Source organism: Lepisma saccharinum, chromosome 1 (assembly GCF_977018435.1).
Source record: "Lepisma saccharinum chromosome 1, izLepSacc3.1, whole genome shotgun sequence".
Taxonomy (NCBI): domain Eukaryota; kingdom Metazoa; phylum Arthropoda; class Insecta; order Zygentoma; family Lepismatidae; genus Lepisma; species Lepisma saccharinum.
Genome location: NC_139229.1, coordinates 64,611,758 through 64,623,439, shown reverse-complemented (window position 1 = coordinate 64,623,439; position 11,682 = coordinate 64,611,758). Strand labels below are relative to the sequence as shown.

The 11,682-nt window shown below is 36.5% G+C and overlaps 1 protein-coding gene across 1 annotated transcript; it reads right to left on the bottom strand.

The window, feature by feature from the left end:
* Positions 1-2,472: 2,472 nt before the first annotated feature.
* On the bottom strand, positions 2,473-11,554 carry ND-13B (NADH dehydrogenase (ubiquinone) subunit ND-13B). Its single transcript, XM_083139840.1, has 3 exons — positions 11,397-11,554; positions 5,939-6,100; positions 2,473-2,733 (listed from the first exon to the last, which is right to left on the bottom strand). The coding sequence occupies exons 1-3, from the start codon at positions 11,475-11,477 to the stop codon at positions 2,557-2,559; spliced, it is 420 nt and encodes a 139-aa protein (XP_082995966.1). The 5' UTR covers positions 11,478-11,554; the 3' UTR covers positions 2,473-2,556.
* Between the last annotated feature and the right edge of the window lie 128 nt (positions 11,555-11,682).

The window sequence follows — 11,682 nt, the reverse complement described above, 5'->3', positions numbered from 1 at the left end:
CATTTTAACCTGGCTTCGTATTGGACACAGTCATCTTACCCATGGTGGGGCTCTCCAAATGTTTCTCGCCTATATTTTAAGTGTTCAGCATATTCTTACTGAACGTGCCAATATTACTATCCTCAAAACACTTTTATCATCCATGCTGGGAGAGGACGACAGTGTTTTAACAAATGTTTTAGCTTTTTGAGAAGAGCAGGCCTCTTACACTGTTTCTGAGGAAGTTTTTAATCTCTCCTTGCCTTTTTAATGTGCTGTATGTGTCCTGTGCAGGTCCCTTTACAACCTTACACTTTTAACCTTTCTCAACCGGCTCTTTACACCCCTTTTTTAGCTTTAAGGTAAGGATTCTCATAATATAATTTGAAGGATACGTGCCATCACACCCAAAAAGTTTAACTCCTGCATGGCCATTTTGCACCCTTAAAAGTACGAGGACAATAATTTTGTCTAAAACTTTACCTTAAAGCACTGGTTCTCGAACTTTTTCGCTTCACGGCAACCTTACTGTTTTAACATTTTTCCGTGATGCCCAGGTCAGAATGTAGACATATCTAACAGTTGCAGCACTCAGTGTGATTAGGTTGCTTGCCTTAAATTAAAAAGTAAAAACACACTTCAAATTCAGAAACATTTTGTGTAAAAAGTACTAAAAATCATGCGTAGACTAACAAGTAATTGTAATTTCAGTGAAAATATTTGGAACATTTTGCGTCACCCCTGTAAGCCAACCACAGCGCACATTTGGGAACCATTGCCTTAAAGTATAAAAATGGGTGTAGATTTTGTTGTGTACCATGTATGAAGCCAGGTGTCCTAGGTTTTAATTGGCAAAACATTATCCACCCTGGTTCAAGAACAGGCGGGCTGTCGATGACTCAATACAATTCTTTACGAGAACAACTGTGATTGGAGGAAAGACACTGTTTATGATGACGCTATTGATTATTTTGTTCGCCTATGAATGATCAGAGGCGTAGCTGGTGCGAAAGGGAGGGGGTGTCCGTAAAATTGAAATGCATAACCCCAGAAATTCAACAGGTAGTGTTGAATATATGAAAATTTTGATTTGAGATGCGTTATTATTTGCAGTAAGGTTACACATAAGGAGCACGTTGAAAAAATAAATTACTATAGTGTGGAAGTCCGTTATAAATCTTAATTTCTAGATCCCCCTCCAACACGCATACCGCTTTAATTTTCTGGCAGTACGTATAGTACTGGAACCTTCTTATCAACCTGATGGTAAACAAATTAGGTTAATAATGCCAAACTTACGATAATGTATAATTATAATGTAGTATGTTCAGCAGCCCTGGTTAACTTGACATGATCTTCATAGAAGTTCATTCTCTTAGTGTTCTTATGAAGAGTACCGAAATTATTTCATGGAGGAAAATGTATTATGTGCACACATGGCCGTCACCCACTTTTATAATTTATTGTTTTACAATAAGGGGAACTCTTATTTCTTTTTATTGCACTGCTTGAATTTTGAAATTTTTGTTCCTGCAACAAACCTGTACCATTCATATATTTAATAATCAATCCCTTTTAATATAATGCAGTAAAGTACAATTACATGTGTGACCTCTCCCGATATACTTGCAGTTTCCAGGATGGGCGTGAACCACCTTTTCCCCTTCTCTCAATTCCACCCATGATATATGAATAAGTTGTTTTTATAACTAAGATTTTACAGTGCATGACATAAGTACAAACCATAACATTTTCAACCCATAATATTAGCACTATGCACTATTTCGAGAAAAGACTGTCACACCTGCAGGTGAGCACGTACTCTTATTACAAATGGCATGGTGTCTATACAGTGGGAGGGGGGGTCTTGGTGGATGTCATAAACCCTTTCCTTTGGCCCAAGATTCCTAAAAAAGGATCGTCAAAGACACAGAGGTCTGACTACTAACAAAATATACATATCTCCGTTCGAAAATACTGGGCACACCACTGTCTATGTACAGTGAACCGGTCGTCTGCCCAAAATACCCACGTTACAGATCCTAATGAACCACGAATACCTGCTCCAGTGTGGACGTGACGTCATAGCCCGATTTTATCCAAGCTGCACGGCGCATGGAGACCTGGATCCCGAGAACTGCCACAGCGATTGAGCAGATCCCAGATTACGGAATGAGTCATCCCGCCCACGCAGATGTCTAGTAAACAGCCAACATAAAATAACCATACAATAAAAATAAAGAGTACTTGGTTCTTAATTTCTTTCAGATAACTGCAAAGTTGCTAAAAATTAACAGGATTTCTCTTTTTATTCTCAGGAAAAGAACATTGCCTAAAAAAAATGTACAGTTCAGGAGCCCATGCTTCTATTCAAAATAATATTCTAAAAATTTGTTCCTTAAAATATTCCTCTCATATGTTGTCACTAAATGCATTTGCTCATGAAGTATCTACGGGAAAGTTTATTTTGAACAATAAAACAATAACTGCCAACAACTACAGTATTTATTAGACACGAAAGCATTTACTTAAATATGCACTGCATTACTAACACTGTTACTCAAATTTATAACTTGTCTATTTGGTCTTCACTGGCCACTGCCATTGGGTTGGAGGTGGTTTGGCAACAAGGGGCTCCCAAGGTCTCCAGCTTATCATTTTTCGTGCAAGCCTCAATTCTTTCTCTGCCTGGATTATCAACTCTTCCACCTGGCCACAGTTGATCCTTTCTTCAATTCTCTGAGGATCAGCTTCCTACAATGAGAATTTCAATGTCATACCAAATATTTTGAGTGTTTTAAACTTTAATTTACCTAAGAGTTTGTTCTAAACACACAATTTAAGTCTCCAGTGGGTGAGTTTTATGCTAAGAACTAATGTGTGTGAATGCAATCTTTCTCAAATGATGTGAAAAATGTGTGGCAGTAAAGGACATTTTCAACATCATCTGTGACCAAAGTACATGATTTCTTTACTTGTTGTTGTGAAATATTTTAAAGTAAATACATGCGCTTGACTTGAGGGGGTCACATCCAATTTCACCAGCAAGGAACTTGCTTCCAACTGCTACATGGGCTATGTTTGAGTGGCACAATAACCAAATGAAGGCACTGCATATTGACATCTTTTGCACACTGGTATTATGAGACATTCTGATGCAGATGAATGATTGGCTAAAAGTTCCATATATTACGATCTTTTCCATGCAAATGGTCTTTCATAATCTCTATAGGTCAATTGTCAATGTTAACTAGATGTGCTTTTATGCAGAAACAGGCCTCTGTACGGATTTGAAACCAGAACCTTCACTAAGATGCTCCTATTCTTCAAGGTTGTATTGTTATCAAACACATATATTCAGAACAAATATTATGTAGCCTATGGGTGGTATTGCTATTTGCATTTAATGTTTTATGATCATGGAAAGGTGTTATTAGGAAGTAATCAGTGGTTTACCGTTTATACATCTGTTACCTTCACATTTTTGCATCCTTATCCTCTTGCACATAAAAGTGGATGACTTTTTAATGTTTGTAGTAGGTTGATTCCTACCAACAACGGCTATCCATATGATATGAGTTAATATGAAGTATTTATAGTCATCCTACGGCCTTAACAAATAGTTACTTTTCAAACAAATGCATCAGTAAATTCTACTGTTTCACTGCTTGATGGAATGTCTGTCATAAAACTGAGACAAACTCAGTGCTATATGGTATTATAATTACAGAGATATTACTATCAGTGGTCCTATAAAGATATGAAAGATACTATGGAACATTTAAGGTTCCTCACTAATAAACAGTGTTCAGAAAGTTAATTTCCTAAAAGTAAATAACTTACAGTTACTCATTTTAAAACGTGCCTCCATTGCAGTTACTATTACTTGAAAAGTAACTGTAGGTTATTTTTACATTTACTTTATGCTAGAAATATGCTTGCAAGCAAAGTACACACAATAATTAATTGTAATAAAATAAATGTGTTTATTACAACAAATAAAAATAATGGAGCAAAAGTTTGCTTTGCTTGTGATCATTAATTTTACTTTGCACCTTGTGGCATAGATTTCACTTGCACCTGTTTCTTTCTCTTCTATTCCAACCTCAAAAAGATCCACTCTCTTGACAATGACTTCTTTCTGGCTCTACTACCATGATCCAAATTAATGCAGCAGTAAACCCAAAGTGCTGAGGGCTTCACGTGGAATTAGAAATGACAAATTGCAATAGAGAAATGATTTTTCTAATTTAGCATGCAAAGAAGCCTAGCTTCCTTGCCTTAGAAGATTCCATAAAACCCTTTCACCTTAGCATCCAGAAAATACACATAGCTGGAAACAGAATTTAGCTCTTCCCCCATGTTACAAATTTTCAAGTTAACAACTTGTCATAAAGTAACTGTTGATAATATTACTTCTGCAAAAAAAGTAACTGTGACTTCTAAATACTGTTAATAAAACATAAGATGCATTAAAAAAGTTCAGGAGTTAAAATTTCTTTTTACACACAAAACTAATTAAGGCAAAGAATAAATACTAACTTGACTGAAGTTAAAGATGCTATTAAAAGGCTAAAGAAGAACAAAGCACCTGGCATTGATTTAATACCAGCTGAGTTAATTAAATATGGTGGAAATTCGTTAATATGTCAAATTCATAAATTAATTTATTTCATCTGGAATAAAGAAGAAATATGAGAGAATCCATAATTGTTACTGTGTTTAAAAAAGGTGATAAAATGAACTGCAATAATTACCGTGGAATTTCTCTACTCTCAACAACATATAAAATATTATCTAACATTCTTTTAACAAGACTAACCCCATATGCTAATCAAATTATAGGTGATTATCAATGTGGATTTAAACGTAACAGATCAACTACAGATCAAATTTTTCACATCAGACAGACACTTGAAAAAAAAAATATATTAGTCAAGTTTGGAATACCTAAGAAGCTTGTTAGTATGATAAAAGTATGCACCAGTGAAACAGAAAGTAAAATTCGTGTGGGTATTAATGTGTCTGACAAATTTACATTCATGATGGGTTAAAACAAGGAGATGCATTATCACCATTGCTCTTTAATTTTGCTTTAGAATATGCTGGTAGGAAGGTAAAAGAAACTAATGAAGGACTAAAATTAAACTGTGTGACTCAGCTGTTAGCATATGCAGATGATGTAGATACAATTAAGAATAATTCTAAAATATTTTTCAAAGCAGCTAAAGAGATAGGTTTTGGAGTTACCAAAGAGAAAACTAAATATATGCTTATAGGCCGAAACCAAGTGTTAGGTAATAATCAAAATCTAATTATTGATAACAACTCATTTGAACCAGTTTCCAAATTCAAATACTTAGCAGTAATAGTAACAAGTGAAAATTGTATTAAAGAGGAAATAAAAAGTAGGCTTAATTCAGGAAATGCATGTTACTTCTCTCTTCATAAACTTTGTCTTCTCGTTTAATATCTAAGAAACTAAAAGTTAAAATATACAAAACAGTAATTTTGCCTGTGGTATTATATGGGTGTGAAACGTGGTCCCTTACATTGAAAGAGGAACATAAATTGAGAGTATTTGAAAACAAGATGCTTAGGAAAATATTTGGACCTAAAAGGGATAAGGAGACACATGAGTGGAGAAGATTCTATAATGTAGAACTGCACAATTTGTCATCCAGTCCAGATATAATAATTAAATCAAGACGACTCAGATGGACAGGCCATGTGGCACGAATGGGAGAGGAAAGAGGAGTTCACAGGATTCTTGTTGGGAAACCTGATGGTAAGAGACCTATATGAAGGCCACGACGAAGATGGAGGGACAACATTGAGATGGACCTAAAGGAAATCGGTAGGGACAGATGGAAGGCCTGTGTTGCTGCAGCCATGAACCTTCGGGTTTATGAAGGCTAGAGTGTTAGTTAGTTAGTTAATAAATACTTTTTATACTCACAGCTTTAACTATATTTAACCTGTCACACACAGTCTGATGTGTATACTTTCTATATGCTGCATTTTCGGGCATTCTTTCCAACGCTCGTATTATCTTTGAATATAGAACCTCTAATGTGTGGTGGGGAGTTTTAGCCACAGCAAGTCCTGTTAGACCAGTAGCCTAGAAAGAAAAATAATTTTCATTATTATTGTACTGCTATATTCTTATTTTGCATTAAGAATGAATAGAATAGAATGCTTGGAGCGAATTTACAATACTGGAAGTATCTTCAATTGCTTTCAAATTCGGCATACTCACTAATTTTGACCTCATAATCAAGAATCTGCAGTTAAAATTTGGCGGTCACGTCTAGAAATTGAAAAAAAAGTGGGTCCGTGAACGGAGTAAACACCCTTGATTTATGAAGAAAACAATTTTTTGCAATGATTAGCATTTCCAAACTATGTTTATGATGACCGTTAATTTTAACTATGCTTGCCTAACCTAACCTTAATGTGAATGGTTCGTGGAGCAAACATGCTTTCCACCTTTACGCAAGATGCCATTATCTCACATACAAATCAATGCTCTCACTTATTGCAAGACTGTTGTGCAGAAAGGAAGACGTCTTCATATAGTTTCCATGTTAGTGTATGGTAATTGACAAGGTTATTTTGCAATTTCTAGACGTGACCAGTGGCGCAGGAACGGGGGGGGGGGGGGGGGGGGGTACAGGGGTACATTGTACCCCTGCAAATTTTGAAGGGGGGTACTGTACCCCCCTAAATCCGTAAATCGAGTTGTACCTCCTGTACCCCCCCCCCCCCTTTGGTAATTTGACAGTAGACGGAAGGTGCTACTGTTAAAATTACCTATTATCAATTCGCCCAATAAAAAATGTATTATTGTTTATAAATTTTAAGCATTATAGTCCTTACCACAGAAATTCAAAACATTTAATTGTAAACTTATTATACTACATTGTGCTTGCTACTAGTTAGTTCATTCACCTAAGTTCTTGGAAACCTATTTAAGGAGATGAAAATTGTTTAAAATGTGTGTGGAACGATGGAATCTGATTGACTCTCAGACAATTATGCTGCAGACGATTGCTGCTTTGCGTAAGGGGGGGGGGGTACACATTTCTAAAGCAGTGGTCACGTCGATTCGAAGATAAGGTACAAATCTTCATCAGAAGAGTATATGACTGACCCCATTTTCTTTTGAATATTTATAATGGAATTTTCCGAAACAGAACACTTACACGAACGAGACGAGACACGATAGACCAACTGGGGGGGTGTTACAATGCACTCCTGCACCTCACCCATATTTTTCATAAATTTGTAAGAGGGTGTTGGGAAAACTATACTTAAACCTATAAATTAAGATATATATATATTTTTTAAAATAGAGTGCCGATTAGCCTATCTGAGAATGAGGTGAATTTGGAATAAGTTTTCATAACTTCTGAGTGGAAACCGAAAGAAAAATAAGCACAAACAAGAACGAGAAGGACCTCACCACACAGGGGACGAGATGAGGCTGTGACAATTCTCGACTCATCGCATCGCGATATCATTCCTAGGTGAAATGAAATCTTTCCTAGACATTTAAACAGGGTGCAATTTGCGATTTTATCAGAGGGGGGACTATTTTTTACCTATGGATATAAATTGCTTAAAATCTAATTGTGATATCGAATGCAACACAAACACAACGCCATTTTATGTTAAACTCTAAAGTCAAATTGTAAGAAAATTACATTAGCCAGATGAATGCACGAGATAAATGAGACTCACTGCAGGTTCTATTGGTATATTTTGGATTGGATTTACAAGGTCTCTGGGAGTAAGATGGGAATATTTGATTGATTGATTTGGTTTATTTTACTTCGCATTTCTGCCACTTTTGGCTAATCGCGAAGATGAGGATGAGTGATGATATGATGAAATTGATGGACACTCAAAAATAACACCCCTGGGCAGGCCAGGATTCGAACCTGGGGCCTCAGGCATCATAGCGCGCTATGCTAACCCCTCCGCCACGGAGTACGGTGAGGTGGGAATGTGTTTTGGATTTTCTTTGTAGATGCGAAAATCTTTAACTGTGACGCGCACATGCTTCTGCTTACATTAAAGTTTTCATTTTCACGTGAACGAGAAATTGACATGTCATCCTAAAACACCCTCATGTATCTGCATTTAATACCACTACATACGAAAATAAATCTTGGCCGGCTCTTCACATTGTCCACCAAAAATTGAAAAGAAAGAATAAACTTTGGAGCGTATGGCTTTCCTTGCTACTTCTGAGAGCTGAAGGATTTCGGTTTTGTAAATGTACCGAATGATACGTATTACTTTCAGTACTTGAAGAGCGTCATTAGGTACAGCTAATTACATTACAAATAAATGATTTGTCAAATTTTTCACAAATATTTCAAAGTTAGACTTCTTACGAGTTGATTGGGAACCATCTGAACTCATTTTTTTCTTTTTTAATACAACACCCTATAGATGTCTGAGAAAATACCAAATACATGGCTTCTAAAAGGCATTGGATGTGGTACACATCTGCCATAAATTGTTTAGATATTATTATGCGTAGCTATGGGACTTTTAAAATTAGAATGAACGGAACTGAAGTGGAACTCTATATAATGTAGTTTCTATATCCAGTGGGTGGGAGATGATTATTCCTGGTTGGGGTGGCTCAAGATCCCCCTCACTCCTGATTTTCCGTTCAGACCCACCGGAGCAGCCAGTGTTGTCACATCGGATTGGCAGAAAAGAGCTAAATCCCGCCTAAATAGGAATACAATTTCTGCGAAGCAAATAGAGGCAGAGCCAAGGCTGGATTGAACTACAACTGAGACCAGTTAGGTAATAGACGAAAATATAGTTCCTTGGTGTGATTCATGATTTGGACAAACCTTGCTCCAAAATACTAAGTTGGCAACAGTAGTACGTACAGCTGAGTTTCCCTTCCACGAAGGAGCGGAGTTCTGTCGTCTGCTCAGTGCTCACCACACAAACGTCAAACTGACCAGAGAAAAGTGTGGATCTTGTTCTTCCCCTTCGCAGCTCATTGCAAAGAAACGGAGACAGATGAAGAATTGACAAGGGTCTACCACTATTCATTGGATTTTCGTGGTAACTGTCTCATGAGTGGTAGTTCTTTCTACGAGTGTTTGTAGCTAAATCAATGTGCTGATAGCAAAACAAGAACGAAATGAACAAATATCTAGCTCGAAGAAATGTTTTCTTTACCGAAAGGGGGGAGGGGGTGTAATAACGACTAGCAGGCATAAATGTCGTACTGATAGCCGGTAACGCTTTTTAAAAAGTCACGCCACGCCACTGGCCTTATATGTTTCAAAATTGTTATCTGATTTTAAAATCTGTTTTTTTTTTTTTAAAAAAAAAAACAACTTAAATTCTAACAAAAACAATTAAAAATATTTATGCATATTTTGCATTAAATAACAGGACATTCGTGTGTGCTGTTCTAAAAGAGAATATTTCTCATGGCTTCACATTATACCTAGGTATCAAGGACGTTTTTGTGGGGGTCCAGGGGGTCCGGACCCCTTCCCCCCCAAAAGACTTACCAAATAGTAAAAGTAATTTATCAAAATATAATTGTTTAGCATTTGTTATACTCAATTTCCATCAATGCCAATACCATGCTTGAACAGCGTAACAATTAAAAGTTAGGGTGCGGCAGATATATCTCCCGGATTTCATTTGTGAATAACAAAGCAACGATAGATGTTATGCAAAACTTTATTGCACACTTGGAAAGAACAAGGTTTACCATTTCATTGCACATTTGCAAAGAACAAAATGTTCCAATTATTTTTTACAAAATTGCCACAAGTCACCATTTTGGGTGACATAGTTGACTTTGTTTTAAAATGATATCGTCCAAATGCCAATCTGCACAGTGTACATTTCTGAAGTCTCGCCCTGAAGTTCTGCATTACCCTCCTAGTCATGTCTGGTCGGTATTGCCGCTCTTTCCTGTCTGATACCATCTTTCAGATCATTGGCTGTCCTCGGCCTTCCTTGGTAAACTTTAGCCTGCAGGTACTCACATAGAAAGAAGTCGCAGGGTGCGAGCTCGGGGGAACGAGTTGGCAATGGAAGGTGACTTCGAAGTGAGATCAGACGCCCTGGAAACATTTCACGTAGCACGTTCATCGATACGCGTGCTGTGGCACAGTCCTGTTGGAACCACACAGCCAATTTGCCACGTTCGTTCGATTGCGGCTGCAGGAAGTTTCGTAACATCCATACATAACGGTCAGATGGTACATTAACTGCGTGCCGTCTTCCTCAAAAAACTAGAGGCGTTCATGGAGTTGTCTCGGTACATATGGGAAACAAAATGGTAATCCTTGTTCTTTCCAACTGTGAAATAAAATTTTGCATAACATCTATCGTTGCTTTGTTATTCACGAATGAAATCCGGGAGTTATTTCTGCTGCACCCTGTATACTCGATGTTTTTTTCCGCTGAACTTATTGGAGGCTAGGAATTTGGCTCATACGGCTTTGAAGGATTCCAAAGATTTATGCACACTACTAATGATAATATCCATAAAATATTAATCAGGAACTTTACTTTTCGTTAATTGGATCTAACTCCTTTTTTTGTTATTCAATAAATATTCAATTATTTTTCTATCTGACATTAAATTCCTTGCCAGGGCAGTTGTTTTTGTGCAAATCTTGGCGATCTTAACTCAACGTAAGCTAGATAATGAATACTTGCTGTTATATTTCTATTATTTTACTATCTTTTACCTATTCATGTAATAATAACAATACAATATTAATTAATTGACATTTAATTAATTAACATATTAATTTAATTAAATATAATTATCCTAATTATTATCATTGCGACACTTGATTGGACATATATATATATATGGGAGGCTGAATTTTGTACCCCCCAAATGAAAAACGTTCCTGCGCCACTGGACGTGACCGCCAATTTCTAACTGCAGATTCGTGATTACGAGGCCAAAATGAGTGAGTATGCCGAATTTGAAAGCAATTGGAGATACTTACCCAAATCTGAAACAAGAATTGTATTTAATGAGAATATTTGCCCATTTTGGTGTTCTTTTTTATTATTCCCAGAATCAGAGTAGGGACTACAAAAAAATTAACGCATTTGCTAATTTTGTTCCACTTTAGAACATCGTAAGATTACTTTACAACAGAGAAACTATCCAAACTTAGATCAAAATGTTTTTCATTTATCGTGCATTTTAACTAGGGAATAAGCGTTTCTTTTTCATTTCCCGTTGAGGAGGTGGACTGAGAAATATAAGTAACCAAGAAAAGCATTAATGCATTTCAATAAGAAACATCCGAATTAACAACACTAATGTGAAGTACAGATCTTGCGATGTACATTCAGTACGGGTCAATGTAGCACACTGAAGGAAAAGGAAAACTTACTTTCTTCAAGCAACCAGATGCCATGTTTGTTGTGCACAAATATTCCAAGCAGCTGATAATGGAAAGTATCTTATAATTCATCCCGTACCGGATTAATGAAAGAATTAAAGCGAGAATTCAGTCCCTCATTCATCGTTACTGTCTGGATCTACGATTACATTCACACATGATTAGCTTCTTTATATATTTTATGATCCAGTGTTACAAAATTATCTATCAAGAAATATTTGTGTACGGGACAATTCTGATGACAGACACGTTGTGTCTCGAGAATCAAAATCATGGG